The sequence below is a fragment of the Prenolepis imparis genome, unplaced genomic scaffold, assembly GCF_030444845.1.
Source record: "Prenolepis imparis isolate NDT839.2.m4 unplaced genomic scaffold, iyPreImpa1.0 SCAF_8, whole genome shotgun sequence".
NCBI classification, from domain to species: Eukaryota; Metazoa; Arthropoda; class Insecta; order Hymenoptera; family Formicidae; genus Prenolepis; species Prenolepis imparis.
In genome coordinates, this window is record NW_028141166.1 from 13,696,176 (window position 1) to 13,716,525 (window position 20,350).

The following is a 20,350-nucleotide window of genomic DNA, read 5'->3' on the forward strand; positions in this document are numbered from 1 at the left end:
TGTCTCTTTAATACGTTCTAGATTATTATCGATACTGCAGGTAGGAAACATGATAAAAGCAACAATGTGTCTGTTCGCAATGCGTACGGCTTCGGAGTTGATTCTCCCGTCAAATTTCGGGTCTGTGAGCCTCGTCAGCTCGCGGATAAACGAAGCCGAGAGTCAACGCACGCGAAAAAAAAAGGGCTTTTCATCTGGTCTACGTCTCCCATTTTAATTCCGCCTATAATCCGCAAGGGGAGTCCGCCCATCGGCAGCGGTTATCTTCTGCAAATCGCGGAGGGCTTTTTTTCGACAAGTTATATACAGCGAGACTCGCACGCGCTTATTGATTCTCTCGCGATATGCACGAAAACCTTTTCACACACGCACACAGATACGAATATATCCGTCCTATTCTTATCGAACTCCGAACAAAAGAACGACTGAAGGCTCCACTGTCTCCCTTTTTAACTTATCGACGACAGTATTACAATGGAAGGTGTCTCGTCGATAGGGCTATCGAAATCTAATCGGGCCATTTTATCGAGAAAAATAAAACTTTTCCAAGTTTTTTCAAGTTTTTCCATTTTTTATAATCTTATCATTTTTGCAATATATTTCTGGCTTGTGCAATTTTTGCCGTTTCAATACGTGAATTTTTGAAAAGCTTTTTCCCCATACGTACACATATATGATGTGTATTATTTTACGAGCTTTTTTCGCACGAATATTTGGTCATCCAATGTTTGGTGCTTTTGTCCGCTGGGATTGTTGAGAATCGAAAAATGCTTGTTACAGATTTCGATCAAAGCCATAATTTTTTTCGATGCTAAAGCGAGCACGCGATGCATCGCCGACTATACATCACCGACATTATACCACCGCCAACGAGTAAATTCACCCCGGATGATAAATAATTAATGCATCGGGGGGAGGGGGTGATACATGACGTGGCTGTATCGCAAATCTGATAACATACGGGAATAAGATGGAATGTTAGAATAAAAAGCATTTTCTCGTTCATCTGCATTATTTTTTTGGCGAATTATTTAGTACTATTTTTTACAGTTGTTATTTTTAAAGTTGTGCACATTTAGAATGACGTCTAATTTATCGCAATCATTTTTCTTTTTCCTTTGTGACTTTCGCATTTTCATACTTGATCTATCACGGGGAGAAGGGAATAATCATTTAATTGGAACAATATAAAATATTACCGGAAAAAATCTAAAGTTTCAGAAAGCTGCATTTTTTTACATATGTTTCTTACCTTGCATTTTATCTTTGTCATCGAAATTCACATGAGAAAGTATTTTATTTTTTTTCACGTTAATTACAATTACATATTTTATTATTTCTTTTTCCTATTCCGCAAAGTCTTCTGTTTTTAACGTGGCTTTCCATTTTAATTTTTCCATTATATACAAAATTCAAGAAAGTTCTACTACAGGAAATTAACCTGACATAATCTATAAGTTGCAACTGTATATTAATGTTTTAGAATTGTTTATATAATATTTTAGATAATGCATATATAATGTTTATATAATGTTTATATAATACATATACATTTCTCTCGCAATGAATGTATTGTATTGCATGCGCGGTATCCACGATATTTCCGCACCCCGAGTATCCCCCACGGTAGAACAAGACTATCCGAGAAGAAAGGCAATTTCTCTCGCGAGTAGGGTCCCGATAAAATTCTAGGAGCGCCACGAGGCGTGTGTCGTATCAATTGTCAATAATATTAGGGACCGCAATTTCACTCAGGAAGTTCCGTCGGGCGTTGTTCGGCCTCGATATCTGTCTGGTTCCCCTTCTGTTTTTTCCCGTGTGATGGCGACCTCCCTTTACTTCAAAGGGGAAAGCGAAGTCAGCCGGAGAAAGGAAAAGTAAGGAGAAACGGCGGAGTGTCCGGGTACCGTCATCGATTATTTTCACGCGAGAAGAAGCACGAGTCGGAAAGGAGAAGGGTCTCTTTGTTCGAATCTCTCTCCCGAATGCCAGTAGGTCACTTGCATCGACACAGATGCCGCTACGATTCCCTAGAGGGTGCAGGGAAAAAAAAGAGGAGAGGTCGAAGAGACGAGGAAGCTTCGAAGAGAAAAGTTGTATTATCGGTCTTACTTTAATAGCAATCCTATAGACGCTATATCGGAAATATATATAGGCGAACGCGTAATCGGAAAAAAAATTGTTCGTTCGAATCAGCACATTTCCGGCTTTTCATTCATCCAGTTGTCAACTACGTGACCGAATTTTTTATAACTGCAATTTAATGTAACTAGAAGCTAAATAAAAAAGAATTTTCTTGTGCAAAGCACAAATAATCAGATCGAGAGCGAGGCTCGAAGAAAGGCTATCACCATCACAAAACTTCTGGAAATGAAGTCTCGGAGATGCGATTGATTATTTTTACGCTAGAAGGAGCACCTCGACTCGAATGTCTTTGTTCGGCCCGTCTTTCCGGTACCGGCAAGTGGGTCACTTGCATGGAGAACGACGCGGAGCTGGTACCCCTCGTTGGGGAAGCGAAGAACTTTGAGCGAGAAGTTGTTATCGCTCCGGGCCGCCGCACCCTTCCATGTTGAAGAGGATGCGCGGGGAATCTTTCGCGAATCCTTTGTTCCGGCAGTAATACATGGACAGTCCTACTAAGTAATCCCTTTGTTTCTGTGAGAGATCCTCGACTTTCTATTTTCCATTTAACTTTCCTGAGCCTCCGGATCAGCTCCCATCATCCGGAACTGGAACTTATGGCGTTACTAATTTCACATGATGGAATTACTATGATATTATATTGTTTGTAGGCTTATAAGTTTTTACAAGTTAATACTTGGATTACATTAAATTATTTAAACTCTTTCTTTTTATATTATTCAATAGTACAGAATATAAAATGCTAATATCCTTTTTGTTTTAAAAATACAATTTGTCATAATAAATTTATATACATAGATGTAATGTTTTATCATAAAATTTTAAAATTGTATTAATTCTAATAATTAAAATCTTTAATTAATTATAACACATAAAGCTTACATTATTTTCACTAAGTAAGAAATAAGGAATATGTATAATTACTATTTAAATGATTAATAAAGAATAGAAAGATTTTAATGCTGAGGTAATTTGAACACAAATTCTGAATTTTTACAAAAATCAAGTAAACAAAATTGTTTCTTTTTTTTTATTGTTTTATCACATCATTCGTAAATATGTTTTGTAGACCATCTAGTTATTTAAAGTCAATTTGATGCTTTCAAAGAAAGTAAGAAAGCTCGTTTTGTCAGCTCGTATTCGCGTTAAATGTGAATGCAACGAGCGCATTCACTTCTCGAATGTTTTCAGAGACTTATTGCTGAGTTCCATTCCAGGTTAAAAGTTTGCGTTAGCTGGATAATGTTTTTTACAGAAGAACAAGAAGCTTATGAAATATTGTGGCTCTTTTTAAATATATATCAGAGCGATCAAAACATTCTTGTTGTGTTGTGATAGAAAATAGCATTGTAATAGAAAAAAATTTCGACGGTGCTATTTATATAGAATTGAATTGTTATTCGTAATTCAATACAATTATAAAGAATTACACAATCTAACTATTATAACAATAATATAATATAAATGTTATATATTACAAATATGAATCAATTTTTGGTCACGAATTTTAATGTTTTAATTGTATAAATAATTTTTTCTATTTTTAAATATAATACCAATATTATACTAGATTTTTTGAAAAGCAGTACAAGTATTGAGAGCGAGTTTTTTTTCCATTAGAATAAAGCTTTTTCCATGTTGTCGTAAGGTAAAATAGAAATTGTAGAATCAAAGAATGCCTCTCGCACACTTTCTCTCTTCCTCTCTTTCTCTCTTTTTCTATTTCGCGTCTCCGTAAGTAATTACTTTTCTTCCCTCTTTAGGATGGTAGCGGAAGTAGGCGAAGTTCGATCGTAACGAATTTTACGCTCGCCTATATACCGCCTTTTATCGTCTCACGTCCTATGACCGAGTCCGCGCTGATGTTAAGGCTCTAAATAAGGGCGTCCTTAGGAACCCTAAAAAATCCCCAGTGGTACCTTTTTTTCTGCATCCCCTATGCCATCTCCCTGTTTCCTCTTTTTTCTGTTTTCCTCCCTCTGCCTCCAAGAAGATCGTCTCCTCGGCACAATGTACATAAAATGAAGTCAAGCGGTTTTAGCACCGAATACGTCTCCTTCTTCTTTTCCTCCTTTTATCTTCGTGCGGTAAAGTTGAATTCACGAGCCTCCACTTCGATAGAAATCATTTCAGACTTTTAATTCGGTCTATGAGAGATCGGGAGCTTGAAATATATCCTTCGTCAGAATTTATAGCATAACTTCTACCGCATTTTGCTTTAATTAATAAATCTCCAAGTAGACGGTGGATATTCGCATTTATTTTTGATTAGTTAAAGTAAGAGAAGATTTTAATTTAAGAACTGCGAAATGTCAGATTATATAAGATGTTGCAATCTCAAGTTTCTCTCAATTTGCTTTCATCGAATAATCCTCTTTCAAGGATCTCATTATATCGCAATCAATGGAAAGTTGGGCCAAGCAATAAAGGGGAAGATATAGTGTTGCGCGCAGCCTCTCACACTAACAGCAGTTCTTTATTATTTTGCACCGTCGAGCATGCGGTAGCGGAGCAGGATAGATTTTTTTTTCACATTTATTTGTATCGTCCCGCATTATTGAATTCCGATAATCCGCGACGCCGCCGGTATAAGTCCCTTTACGGTACACCACGATTTACGATCCACCCCTGTCGTTTTCCGGCGCCTTTTCTTTCCTCGATTTTTAGGCAGGCTCGCCGAAATTATCCGAGTTCGCCAACCTTTCGCCACTATTGTCGCGATCATTGAACATTTTTTCACATCTACCGAATCTTTTTTAGAAATAATCTACTCACGTGTTTTGGATTTGTTTAAAACAATAAATATATACATGTAATTACGGTTTAATTATACGAATCATTACAATTAATAAAACAAATATAATCTTTATTTTGCATAGTTAATAAAATACTTTATCGAATTTGCATGGCGCAATCGTATTCAAATAAGCTTCATCATTTCTCGAAGGCAATTTCTGTATTTCGCGCTATAGGCTTACGGGTCGTAAAATCGCAGGAAGTGTATTGTGTCGTATCAACATCATTGCACAACACCGGGCCCTTTAATCGAAGTCGTAAAAACTTGAAGTGTTTCTCGACGATCTTATGCCCCGATCGTACGTCGTGCGACAACGCGAACAAAACTCGCGACGTACCAATTCAATTTATTTCTTCGACACCGGCGCTGAATCCTCACGGCGAGATGGATGGACGGATAAATGGATGTACGTGGCTCCATACAATTCTCTCAAGCATCCGAGGAGATGCTTTTCAAGGACTCCGGCTCTCTCTCTCTCTCTCTTCGAATTCTCGAATGCGTTGGTCGGACGAGGCTCGATATTTTTTTTTCTCTTGTCTCTTTCCTTTCGTTTATTTCGTTGTCGTACCATCCTCTTTTCTCTCTACTCTCTCCATCGTGCGCGATTGTGCCCCTCGAGCGGTCACTCCAAGTACTCGAAGACCTCTTCACAATCTGGAAATATACTTTCATCTTCGGGGAATCTTATAGAAGAACAGGACGTCACGTATCGACGAGAACAAAGCCAAGATACTTGGCCTTGGCCTTCGAAATAAGATATAAAAAATTTTTTTTCAATTTTTCGAAATTTCTCGGTATTTAGATTTAAAAAATTAATTAAAGCGCGATTTGCTTTTATATATATATAATATATGATTTTGTTGCTGTATGAAGCGATCACTATTATATTTAATTGTAAGATGACAATATTTTTTTTATTAATTACAAAAAACTAGCTCTATTAATGTATTATAATTATATATATGCAAATTCAAATTTTTTCGTTTATTTTACAAATATGTTCTCTCTTTATTTATTAATTTTTTTCGTGAAATGGGATGACAGATTATTTATTAAAAATTATAAATGTCTACTGATGAAAGATGATTGTTCGGTGGCACAAGAACACACATTTCTTTTTTTTTTCGCCATGGACGCTTCGTTGATTCTTTTGAGGATATTTTCAATTTTCTTTTTCGTAGCAGTCGTTATTTCGACTACGGACTTCGCACTCTCTTTTTGCTGCTGTTTTCGTTTCCGTTCTCGGTTCCTTCACCATGTATACTCTCCACTATCTCAACTTTTGCTTCTGCTTTTAGCTTTAGCAGACTTTTCCAAGACTGCGTTAAGATTCACTGAAGCATCTTTTGGAAGTACCTCGTTTTGTGCCTTCTTGTTTCCCTTTCTCCCCCTGTCTGCTTATGAGAGACCTTCAACGCGCGTTCTCCGAAACTTCCATTCAGTCTTCTACGTTCTATGCATTGCCCTTCAGTGCCTTGATCCAGGTAAAACGCGTTTCACCGCTGTGTCCTTTTTCCGTCTACTCCACCCTTCCTGCTCGTTGCGAAAATCTTTATAGCGCTTCGGAGCTACCGCCTTCGCAGTTTATTCGCTATCGAGATCCATGCTGCTGTATTCTTCAGATTTTCCACCCTAACCGCCTTCGTCGTCGGTCTTTTTACAACCGCAGTATCAGGACTCGCGTCCTTTTCTCCTCCCGGGGGCCACAGCGAACGTTCCACGGAACCCTTTTAACGACCAGGACGGGCACGGAGGAAGCGGTGAGCTTTGTTGACGTCGCCGACGTTATTACTCTATGCGCGCGTACGAGCCACCAGATGGGAAATTCTGCATTCAAATTATCGTCACTCTCTCGCGCCCCCGTAGACCGGAAACGAGATCGAACGAAGGAATATGACGTTATTACCGGCTATCGTTTCCGCCTAAGCTATTCCGGAATCTTTTGCTCGACGCGATATTTCCCATTGAATCTTTGAGCTTAAACCTTTAATTAGAAGCCTCGAAGAAAAATCTGAATTTTTTATTTGTAAAAATGTCGAAAAAATATCGAGAAAAAGAAATATATGTACGATTTTTATATGTATATAATCATGTTGATATATTATGTGTTATACAAGAAAAAATATAATTGCATATAATAATTAATTTATTAATTATTTGCTTTCAGATGGAGGATGAGGGAAATCATGGCAACGACGACACCAGATGCTTCATCCTGTCGACATTGGCTGCTTTGCAGTGGTCAAGAGTTACATGCGTTCTTTGTCGCGCTGCCATGTTGGTCTTTGACAGGTATCCGTTGGTGGACGGGACGTTCTTTTTGTCACCCAGACAACATTCGCCAGCTTGTGCTGAGGTATGTTTTATTTCTGATTTTTACAAATTTTCTAGAATTGCAGAATTTTTCATGGAAAAAAATAGATCATTAAAAGCAATTATATAAAACTGTTAACAAGTTATTTAAGGATGTAGGTTTTTAGCTATTTTATCAAAACGAAATTTAATATTATATTTTGTTCTATTTTCTCAAATGCTCGTAAAACTTTTCAGTGATGTCTTAATTATTAGCAAGATGCTGATCCGATTTGCTGAGTACCATTCTCGAAAATTGTCTTTATTATTCTATAGCAAATCAATAGCAGGATGTAGCTATCTTTAACGAATATATTTTCTCTATTTATTGATTAGCTCAATTAATTTATCGATTACAAATTTAGATGGCATATAATCTTGCGAGAAACTAAAATCGTCGTTGTCGTCGAGCGATTTATTTTTTGTCGTGGTCCGCGATCAAACCGCAACATGCTGCATATGGTGTAAGATTACGATAGCACGTCCGGTTCTTTGGTGTTTGGTTCCAGGTGAAGGTCGAAGGTCGCACGCAATTTTTGTCAGCCGTGTGCATGAGTTGTTTGGAGGGCAGCGGCGGGCAGCCTGTACGTTGTCGTTTCTGTACCCAACCGTGGGATGGTTCGAGCCTGGTCCTCGGTACCATGTACAGTTACGATATCTTCGCTGCCATGCCTTGCTGCAGCGAGCGACTCAAGGTAAGTCGCCGAATTCGTGACCAGTCGATCCGATCGAATCCTTGACCCTTCAACTCACGAAGTGAGTTTGATATATCGCTGCGTACGACGATGCGCTCTCTCGTAAAAAATTCTTTGACGGCATAATATTTCGTGTTATCTGTAAAATTATGGAGTTGAAACTAAAAGAGTCCAAGTTTCTTCTTTTGTTTCACAAACGTGTTGCTATTTCTCAATTTGATGTTAACGCAGACGAGATTGTACTGATATTGGTTTCGTTTAATTATTCTCGAATTCTTTTCGTCTTATCATTCTAGAGAGCCATTAATTTAATGAAATGATTTACCTCATGAAACTGTTGCGAAAGGGGCTGTGCAGTTGGCAAATATTTCAAGCGCGCGATACGAAATTGAACGATCAAAGTTTTCCAATTCTATCGCTGGTTCAGCGCAGCCACGTCGACGGGCGGGAGACGCTTCGCGAAATGAACGCACCGAATCGTTCCGTTTTCATTCCAGTGCAACAGCTGCCAGAAACCCCTGATCTACCCTCATCAGCGACTGAACTTCTATTCGGACTACAGCCGCGTCTTCGCCTGCCCGCATTGCAGGGCGGTCGACGCGCACTTCGTGAAGCCGCTCTCGGCCTGCTTCACCCGCGAGCAATTTCAGCTCTACAGCCAGTGGCCGTAACCATTAGAGAACTTAGCGAACCGCCGCCGTTTGCGCACCGCGGCCGACCTGCGTCCCCTCTTCTACAGATCTCTCTGTTCCGGACGACCGTGCTCTAGAATCCTCCCTTTGATTTCGTAGGAGACTTTTGACAATGGCGAACGCACTCAGGGGCCGCGATCTTTCCTTAGTAGAGCGTTTCGTCGGCCGGATCCACCGATGTATATGTATTATTATTAATTTCTTAGGGACTTTCATTTCGGTCGATATATATATATATATATATATATATATATATATATATATATATATAGAGCTGGTGTTAGATTCTTTTCTTTTGTAATCTCCCTTAGGAAGTTTTCTTTTAATATATAATCAGAACGGTGATGAGCCAAATTGGCTGTTCTGAACGACGCTTTTAGTATTTTTAATTTGTATATCTTGCGGTAGCAAACGAGACGGTACTTGTGAGCCCCTTGGCGCGTTCCCGTAGCGCTAATGAAGTTTAAGGATGTTTCTTTTTAATATCAATTGTGTAGGTTTGTCTAGATTGATCTTTTTCTTTTTTTTAAACGGGAGACGTCGAACTTTCGTTCTATGATTCGCGGCGAGGCTAACAAAACTAGTGTATTCTTCCGTATGTTACTTTTTGTAGGCATTTATCGTGCGATTATTCGTTGAAATGTTAGTGGCAATTATTAATTTTTCATTAATATGCGCGACATTTTTTTTCACGATTGTCATTGTGAAACGTGTTTCTTTGATATAGATTTTTAATTAGCAAAATTTTTCGTTGACGAGATACATATGCGTAATATCAAAGTTAGGCATAATTTGACTAGCAAAGAATCATTCATTTAGCCCATTTCGAATGATTTCGAGAAAATTCCGTATGACAATTTTCGCCGTCTCCCGTTTTATTTAGTTGAATTGCTTTAAAGAAAAATTAATGCAAAAATAAATTTAGGCGAAGATAAACAATATTATTAGACGCGGAAAATAGGTCCCTTTATTATAAAAACGTCATGTATAGATATAAAAAAAAGGCTATTCTTTCTAGAAAAGATTGTGAGGGGAAGGAAAAAAAAGAAATAACTATCGTTTGTTACTTAGATAAATCGAGAACGTTGTTTTTTTTACATTTTATTAGTTTATACGTTTATGGCGGCCATGTTGATTTTGTTTAAGGATCTGTGTGACTCATTCGATGGGTTTGAAACGTTGATTCGGTCGGGCGTGCGTCGCGACTTTCCGCGATTTTGGGACACAGGAACGTGTTTATCAATGGACGACGAAATTCGTCGATTCGTCAGTCGTAAAATAAAGAAAGTAAATCATCCGAAGGAGAATGAGACCAATTCGAGACAGACTTCCGCTCTCTCGCTGTGTACACACGATTTTCCCGTCTAGACGAAAGCGAACGCTCCTCGGTTCCGTCGTCAATCACTCGATCGAGAGTATCGGACGATTCTCGCGGAAAGTCGTGATCGCCCCGTAGTAGCCCCAGTGTATATAACATATTAAGTGGGAGAGGAAGCGAGTGTTTGAAGAGGGAAGAGAACCTTCTTTTTTTCTGGCGATGCTGGTCGTTGCTGTCCACCAATAGCGGCCGTCCCGCAAACAGACCGCCCACCGTTCTCAAGGTAGTATAGTCGATCGTGTACCTTTTTTACGTTACTTCGATTTAAAAAAATATACTTAATCCATACGGCCCGGGAGAGAGAAGTATATTTAGGAGATAATAAATATAATGCCCCGTGTGTGTGTGCGAAGCGTTAGCGCGAATAACGAAGATGATGAAGATCGCGAAGCTGTGCGGCTACTTTGATTCGACTTTATATTAGCAATTCTGATTTTTTCATATGAAAAAAAATCATTTTTGTTACTTATAAGTTTAATTTATTTGTAAGATTAACGTGTTTTATTAATACAGGCAATACATCGTTTTTTTTATATTGATACTATATGAATTATTGAGAAGAATCCACGTTTATGATTTTTTATTTGATTACATCGTGCTTATCAATTCCAGATGCACGGAAATATTTTGTTAGACTCTCAGGAGAAGCTATTAGACATTCATTTTTTTTGTATACGTAATTTTTGGTTACATAATGTTTCTAGTGAAAAAATGTTAAAAGGCAGAAGAACTACCAGACATATTCAGTAAGTACAATTTTTTTTATTATAACGAGCCATCCAAAAATCATTAATTTCAAGTAGTCGTGCAGTTTCTCTTATGATTCATCGCAAAGTGAGCGAGATGAAGAAACAGGAGGGGAGGGGAGTGAAAAGCAAAAAAATAAAAAAAAAAGAGAAACATGCACATAGGAGAACGCGCAATTTAAGAGCACCTTTAAAAGGATGTATCGATGCGAGAAGCTTCTTCAGATAGCCAATAACGGCGCGCGTTTCCTGAGTGCGAATTAAACTCCCACGTTATTAATTAATTTCTCGCGCGTTTAGTGCCGGAGGCAAGGAGTCGCGTCCTTCTTCTCCGATCATTTCGTCTCGATTGTACGTTTTTCTCAGAGTGCCAAATGAGCAATTGCCAAGCAAGCAGCATTTTTAATATTCTTTGGTCCTTTTTCAAATTTTGTTTGCACAATTCGTATTTATATTATTCTTAGTTATTCTTTATCAAATTCGCTACTTTCACAACACAGATTTAATAAACGCAGTAGTACGCCTGGTCGATCGACGGCTGAAGGAACTTGAATTTCGTTTTCACGGCACGTACGAATAAAAATTTCGTACATCGAAATGTTGCCCTCAAAATTAAGTCTTAGAAAAAATACAAGTCTCTTGCTTAAACGCGCGACGTTCTCTTTGCCTTTTTGCGCAAAGTTAACATCGAAAAGATCATTTTCATCCAATTTTCGATTAATTACATATATTCGCAAAATATTGTTAATAATGCAAGATTGATGTTTACGAAGGAAATTAATGATACATTTTTCAAGATAAATGAAAGATTCTCTTTGAAATTAATGCGGCAGCAATTTTTTAAGCTGCTTCAAGTTCCTTGTGCGATCGGAAACGTGTACGAGAAGTTCCTTAATGACTTAAGACACGTGTACGTTAGATGCACGCGTCGCCTGTACTCCCTACTGCTTTCAATTTTTAATAAGAATCCACATTAGTCCGCGGTACGCGCTATTATTCGCTCCTCTGAGTTCCTATCGAAAGAACGAAAAAGAAAGGAACGGAGAAGATCGGTACGATTTTAGCGGTATTTCAGAAAGTTAATCAGTTATTTATCGCGGCTTTGCACGGATCCAAGCGATCAAAATCACTTCGATCGTTGCATAGATTCGTAATAAAGAAAGAAAGTGAAAGCTCCTTATAATTATACAATTTTACTAGATTTTTTATTTCTCTTTTCATGATCTTTTTTATCTATTGAATATAATTGTAATAGAAAATTTGAGAATGTCCAATTTGAAAATATTTTAAGAATGTAGTAAAAAGTAACATAACATTTTATTTCTTTTAATAGATTTATTTCATTGTTTTATTGCTAATGAAAAAAGAATAATGAAAATAACGCATATAAGTAATTTTTTTGTAGAGGGATTAAAAAGTTTTGGCAACGATCGATCACACGTATCAGCTGATCGTAGATCAGAAACGAAGTCAGCAACATGCGATATGATTGAAGCATCTCTTCGGTTTTCTTTTCTGTCATAATTCTTTCATACGCAAACACGCAGACTAAAAAAATTCAATCGGATTCTTTCGAATCACCAAACTGATATCGGCGGATCCCCGGAACGTAGAGAAACGACGAATTTACTTTACGGCACTTACCGTGTACAAGAAAAAATCGCCGCGTAGAAGAGAGGGAGAAAAAGGATAACTTTTTCATTATTATGACGGTGCCGTAGCTGCTTTTTTCTAAGAGGACAGCAAGTGTCTTTTTATCATCGATCGTGCGTCGACGCACGACGGCGCACTTAGCTCCGTAGTTGATAAGGTTAACGTTATACATTAGGCTAACTTTTTTTATTCGGGTAATTACTATAGCGATTTTGTACTTTTGCTATTTTCATCGACGGCGTGGGTGAAATCGCGCGACGAGAAGCTGTAAAAGTTTCTTCGCTGCTCTAACGCTGCTGCAAAATCGCTCGACATTGAATCGCCTGACATAAAGATCGACGCGAAATTAGAAAGACGGTACAAGAACTCAAGTTAGAAAGCGCATTGTTTTCCGAAGGCTATTAAATGCGCAGGAGTAGGATTTGTGGGAAGGTTTGGCATTCTCAGATAAATAACATCTCCTCCAGTGATTTTCAATGTCGAATCTTTTAATAAATCTTGAAAAAATTAACAGCCTTTGAAAGACACACGTACAGAAGATTAAAAAAGAGTTTGACACTTATGGGGTTCCTCATATAATAAGCTCCGTGTAGAGAGCACAGCACTGTGATATATCTTAATTGCAGACTGGCCGATACATCACTGTGTTAGCTGATGCAGAAATACGGTGGAAGAATGAAAAAATATTATTGATCAATTTATAGAGTTTAAAATATATATAAAAATATCTCAAAATATAAATAATATACGGATAACAAAAATAAATCGCGAGAAAGGACCATTTCAACCGTTGCTCGATTCCGTTGGAAAAAAATTCTGCATCTTTCGGCAAGTTAAAGTTTACAAATCTCGAATATCCTGTATCCAGAAAGCTAGTCATATCCAATATAAATATATGGACGGTGTTCCATAAACGCTTCTAGCGCGCCAGCAACTGTTAGTCTGGAACCTCATATGAAGTATATCAGTGATTTTGAATGTCAAATCTTTCAGAAATTTCGTCGTTATTATACTTGAAAAATATTCTCGACACACATTCAGGCTAACGTTAAGCAGCGAAGTTGAAGACGTTCGTGTATTTTTACGCATTTCTCGTCCCGCTCCGTTCGCCGACGTTTACCGTCGATCTAGTGAACGTTTTGTATATCAGTGTTTTTATATGGACGACTAGGGTACCGACGAGGATGACGGTGATCTCGTCGACGATTCGTCCTGATCGCGCGATCTTCGAGACATCGTCGATCAGACGCTGTTCTTCTCGCGGTCCAAGGTGTACCGAGTAATCGATATATCCCGCGTTTGTGAATTTTATATAATCCGAATAGCGCGTTCGTGGCACGTTTGTGTATGGGGCGGGGGGATGGGAGAAAGAGAGGGGTAGGGGGTTGATGAACTTTCGCGACGGAATAGAGAGAGGTTATGAATGGTTGAATTATGAATAGAGTTTAGTGTATAGTCATTAATTCAAAAGAAAAGAAGGTTTGAATCATCGATACATAGTAAGTTTATATAAACGACAGTTTTCTCGTAGTTAAGACACTCTTTCGTTTTCGTCGGTCGTTCACCCGGCATCCAAAGAAAAGATAGAAGGGAGGGAGGGAGGGAAGAAAAGGGATGAAGGCAAGATTCTATTCTTGAGCTTCGTGTCGGGGTTGTAAAAAAAACTTCGAGCGCGTCTCGAGGACTCTTCCCCGGCGCCGGTCGACCTTGAATCGTGAGGGACTCGGTCAAGATCGAAACGTCAGCCTTGAGAAAGAAATTCGACCTTGGGAAGAATCGCCATATGCGCTATTAGTGTTGAATGCGTAGCTCGAAAACAAAAATTTACACCGATCGGTCTCGAGAAAAAATCGCGGATCTACAAGGTATATCGCGTCGGGGTAGAGCTTTCAAACAAATCGGATAGACGACCGAACGAATAGTCCTAATGATAGGTTTATCGTGTCATATTGTGAATGTCCGGAGACGATTAGACGGAAGGAGAGGAAAAATTTTATTACGTACTAATCATAGTAATATTATATCGGTTGTTCATCGGAACCCTTTCACGCGGCCTTGACGTGGCTACAGGACGTGAGGGAACGATTTTCTCGTCGGTCAAAGTTCGTTTAAATAATTCGATATATATAAAATAAATAAATAGATGAAGAAATATATATATAAATATATATATATATAAATAGATATCTATATATTATATGAAGAAATGAATAATACGTATGTTTAAGAATCATCAATTTTTGTCTCTTAGCAAGTAAGAGTCTTTACAGCTGTGCTAGACAACTATAGGTATATCGAGATATATATGTATATACAAATATATATATGTATATACAATATATACATATATATATACGTATGTTTAACGTGTACGTCGCGATATGCGCGAAGCAACGTATACGGGCTCCATGGAAATATACTGAAAGAAGAAAAAAAAACACATATGCACATACATATATACACATACACACATATACTCATACCACATATATGCAACCGCACGCGTTAAATAAATCACTCAAGGAACCGCGAACGCGTTCTACGGTATCGACGACGAGACATGAGAAGACGTCTTATTTTCAAGCGTCAAATCGTGAAAGCACGAAATGAGCCGTAAGAGACTTTACCCGTAACATGTAGATTGCACATTATAATACTTGCTGTTATCGAGATGATAAAATACAAGATGAACACGCTGAGGGAGTAACAGTAGATATTATAAAGATCAAATGGCTGGAACCATTCGCGAGATATAAGTTCATTCTAACAATCGAGACACGCAAGAAAAGTCGGAAGATGATACTCTATCGTAAATATTATATTCGGCGAATAGCCAGGATATTCGCTGTGATTATTCAAGGGATTACAAAATAATAAATTAGCAGTAGCCGGGTGTTCTTTGTCGCTCATATACTGTGTACATACATATGTTACGAAACTTGAAACAAAATCTAAGCGGAGTATCGAGTAACCGATATCTCGATTAATCAACAATGATCTCCGTCTCATCGATTGAATTTCCTGCGCATTGTAACACCAGATCAACGTGCTGCTAATTAACTCGTGGTCTCTCGTCATAGTCATGTGATATAGTTACGCTCGCGTCACACATACACACAAATACACATATATACATACCAGCAGATACATTTATTCTCCCACGTTTCTAACGATGTTTTTATTAGTCGCAATATTATTGCAGTAAGTCAGAGGTTAATAAGCAGTCATGTCGGTTGCTATGTCACAATTATATAGCAGAATATATATACGTCTGTTTTTTCTTTTTTTCAATTATTCTCTTCAATTTTTAAACATTGCGGTCAAAGTTTGCGAAAACTTTTGATTATTTATCGATCGGCTTTTCTTTCTTTTTTTTAATTACATTTTTCTGCAGCATTTACGCGAGCGTATCAGCGGACAATAGATCGTTAGTACGCAAAATGGTGATAATTTCTTGTGATCGATAGAAAGAGGAGGCCAACATCCGTAGAAGCGTATTCAACGAATTATGCGATCTTCCTTCTGGTCGATCAATTTCAGTATGTTAATTCGATTCCAGACGATACGTTTAATTTCTATAAAATAATTATAATTATATTAATCGATGATTTATTTTACTAAAATAAAATCTATCTAGCACAAAGTCCACTGCGTTTTAAATTTTGACTCTTGTATCTCTTTTAAATTAAATTACAGTTTATTTTAAATTATAGTTCAAATATATATGTTACCGTACATGATTTGATATATGAATTCTACATTTTTTTATTCAATGTTTTTGACACTAATATTGTTGACGAACGTATCATCTGGCTTTGAATTCGTGGCAACGGGTGTCTAGACCCCTCCGAGAGCAGACTTTTCTTAGTTTCATTTAATATGTTGAATTGCCTCGACGACTTTGTCTTTGGCATTCTTGCGCTTGTTTTTTTTTCACGGTTTTTTTTAGTGGCTCGTTCCTCAATTCATCGTTTGCCTTCGCGTCTTCTCTTTCATTTTGCAAGCAAAACGCAGATTCAGACGGTGTTTGAGATTTGTTTTTTGTGCTTCTATAATAATAAGGATTAATAAGCAAAACACACATAAATACGTTAAATACATAGACATATAAGTGCGTATATGTTATATATCAGTGCGCGTTTATACATTAAGTATACACATATAGTTAATCGTGTAACACTATTATCTACATACTGTATTAGAGAAAGATCGCGCGCGCAAACATTTATTGCGTTGAAAAAAAAAAAAAACAATATTACAGTTTTTCTGTTTCTTTTATATTAGAGATATGTATCATTCGAGAAAGAAAAGGGCAGTTATATTTAATCCTTTGGTGTTCAATGGCTCCGCGCTCTGAAACGTGCATCTCCTCCGAGCAACCTGAGTTTATATCAGTTACCATACCGCTCAAATCGAGAAGAATGTTGAGAACAGTTGCAGAGTGAGGAACAGTTGGTCTTCAAAATGTTAAATTTCATGTTCCGCGCGTTAACCGCCACAAAGAAAGAAAAAAGAACGACGAAAGATTTCGCTCCGGCAAAGAGGGACAAAGGTGTGGTGATTAACGCGCTTCTTGTAATAGCTTGATTGTGATGTTAATTCGTTAATGAACGTTAACTCGTGTATACCAGATTCAAGGTATCCGGTATTGGCTGGTGGTCGCTTGGCGCACACATACACATGTGTCGGTTCTTAAGATATTCCTTCGCGAAAGGAGTTTTTCATACTGGAAGAGGCCAGGTAGGCCTTTTGCACCTGCCTCCACGAACGCATAATTCGAGTACGCGTGTGGAATATCGCGTTTATGATCGGTTCGCGAAGCCAATAAAATCCAGCCACGCCACGCGACAACAGCACGGATAATATTCTCTCCTGTTTTCCAGTCTAAATATATTTTCAGGCGCAAAGAAAGAGAGAGATAAAGAGGTAGAAAGAGGGATATATGCAGTGAGGGAGAGAGAAGAGATGTGTATAGGGATCGAATCGTCGAGGCACCACTAGTTTGTGCCCGTCGACGAAAAGCTACATTCTTATCGAAAGACGTACAAAGTGAGAATGGCTAGAGACGATACATACGTGCGCGTTTTAAGACGCCGGATTTTACGCGAGAGACGAGAGAGAGAGAGGGAGGGTGAACGCCCTTATTGCGCGAAAGCGAAAACGTTGGTATCAAAAGGGGGAAGAGACGATATAGCGCAAGAATTCTACGGGAATCTTTGCTTTCCTCTCGCGCTCCGCGAGTCTCTCGAGTTCCGATTAAGTTTCACAGAATATGAAATCCCGCACTACATGTGCCTCCTGCCCTCCTCCTCTTTCCATCCATCCCCCCATCCTTTCCACCCCTTTCGGCGTGCGAACGTCGACTTTTAAAGCCCGAGGATTTTAATTGAACTCTCCTGTTCTGTTTACCTCCTTCCTTCCCTTCCCGTTTCCCGACTTCCGTCGCTAATTCTGTAAGTGATGTAATTAATGTACGTTGCCTAATGATTGTTATACTGAACGTTAGAACGACGAAGAAATTTTATCGAGTGCGCTACTGGAGAGCGGTTTTGTTTTTCTTACGTCGGCGATTCGTTGTGTACGAATGCCTCGAGTCTCTAGATTTTGACATCCGCGGGCGCTATTCCTATATTTTTCACATCAATCACGAAAGTCAATTCGTTTAGGAATCCGTATATGCGATGAGGGAAAAACAAACGAACCGAGTCTGGACATTTCGAACGAGAGACAAAAGGAGTAGTACGACACGATCATATTCGCCGACGTCATAAATAGTACACACACCGGCTGTCTTTCACACTTTACGATTGAAGGAGCCGAGCTCTCGACCCCTGAACGCACGAAAGATTCGCGTGAAATAGTGAGAAAACCGCGCTGCTATATTAGAAAGACGTAAATCACGAAAAAAGTAATAACATCGAGTTTTTCACAAAAGAGAGTTGTATAAATGAACGGTCGCTTGATTTGTGGAGGCCTCTAATCAGGGAAGAAGTAGCCACTAGAGGTTGCTAGATCTTTGGATTTTCGAACGAAACGCTGGGAGCTCGGCCGTAATCGAGTCGATGGGAAAATGTTTGCCAAGGTACAAATGTACATAATGTTGTTATTAAACCTATAACGCTGCCATCTCGCCTCTGCGTGTCTCTCTGAAAACTACAACAACGTCGGAGATATTATGACGAAGTCGATAGCGAAGCTAGTCATGAGATGAGCGCATACGCGAAACACGAACTCTTAATTAACGACATATAAGTCTCTGATTTGAAGTGCGATTTATTACGCTATTTTCTAATCGATATGCGTGAAAACTAGCAGCGAATTCAAAATCCTGTCACATACATTATACGCGATTGTTTCGTCTAATATTTAATTCTTTCTTTATGATATATGTTGTCCTTCGTCATGTTGGTTTTATTGTGCATTACGATCTGTACAGCACATACAGAGAAATATATAAGAAAATTTATATTAGATATATTTTATTTTATTTTATTTTTTTTTTTAACTGAGAATTTCCTAATGATTAGAAAGTCTCTCTCTTTGCTCAGAAATATTTATAAGAATATTAAAGTGTTGAAAAATGTGCCAATGTGAGATATTTAATGCAAGAAAAACGGACAAATATATAAAAAAATCACTTGCAGACAGAGACGCTACCTCAGTTAATAATTAGATTTTTAACACATTAAATACTGACTTTAGCAAGGACATGTGCTTGAATTCGCTGCTTCGATAAAACCGCATATCGACGAGTGGCCTAAACGAATCCCGGTGATACACACACATACACATACAAAATCGCTATAAAGAGAGAGAAAGAGAGCTACGAGGATGCACGGAGGCGGGGAGGAAATGTTCGTGAAGGACGAAGAGGTGAACGAGAAGAGCAAATCGATACGCAATATGGCTGAAAGTTGTAAAGACAATTGGTTCACGGCTCACAGTCAGCGTTAGCACATTCCCGAGATAACTTCCGGATTGCATCCGCACCTGCTTCCCTCTTCCTCCAACCTCATCGCCACCTCATCTCTCATGAGCCGTGAGCCAATCGCTCAGGCTCCGAAACTTTGTAGATTTCAAGAAGCAGATCGACGATTAATCACGGACGAGCGCGTTCGCGCGATCGTTACACGTCGACGGTTATCAACGATGACGGGGAAATCGCGCGCTTCTAAGGATCGGATTCTCTTTTTCTTGTTCCTTCTATTTTTTTGTTCTTTTTCCTCTGATTTATCGTAACGTCTCAGATTTCACGCAGCTCGCCGCAAAAGGTCGTGCGTGCGCGGTACACACGCTGCCTTTCGCGCGCGAGCTCCCGAAAGCGTGAAGCGTGCGAGCAACACGCGCGTGCGACGTCGTAATTAAGGATTTAACGAGACGCGCATTAATCGCTAGTTCGTAGGGCCTCTCCCCCTCCCCCCCAATTCCTCGATACCAAAAGTACCCGTTTGCAACCCATTTCCTTAGAGGGGCTATAACCGATGTGTTTGAATGGCGTGTGGATGTGCTATTCCCTTCCTGTTCGTGCATTTAATCGCACGTATTATAGCGTATATAATATATATATTCACACCCCCCCGTATATAATCCCCCCCGCCCGAGTCACAAGTAGACTTATAACGCCGTCTATAAATGGCATCGTGTCGAATTTGTATTTCTTAAGCATATATTATTGCTTAAGAACACCATTCGCGCCTGTCCTTCAATCGCGAACTTAGTGGATCTTTGATTAAGCTCGATGACTATTTTTCAAATTTCCTGACGAATGTGTTCAAAAAAAAAAAATTCGGAATAGTAAAAAGTTTTTCGATTTATGCTGGAAGAAACTTAAGGAATCTGTAGAAATCCTCCGATCGATCTGATCCCGTATTTTAAATCAAAAACGTGTGTTT

At 38.6% G+C, this 20,350-nt stretch overlaps 2 protein-coding genes across 2 annotated transcripts in view; one reads left to right on the forward strand and one right to left on the reverse strand.

Moving 5' to 3' along the window:
• The window catches only part of LOC145939919 (headcase protein-like), a 132,075-nt gene extending 121,583 nt beyond the window's left edge, over positions 1-10,492 (forward strand). The window contains exons 3-5 of the mRNA XM_083044560.1: positions 7,110-7,298; positions 7,804-7,989; positions 8,487-10,492. Coding sequence (XP_082900686.1) covers positions 7,110-7,298; positions 7,804-7,989; positions 8,487-8,660 — 549 coding nt within the window. The 3' untranslated portion in view covers positions 8,661-10,492. The remainder of the gene's footprint in view (positions 1-7,109; positions 7,299-7,803; positions 7,990-8,486) is intronic.
• Positions 1-20,350, reverse strand: part of LOC145939925 (uncharacterized) — a 307,103-nt gene that overhangs the window by 197,550 nt on the left and 89,203 nt on the right. The gene's annotated exons all lie outside the window — the stretch shown is intronic.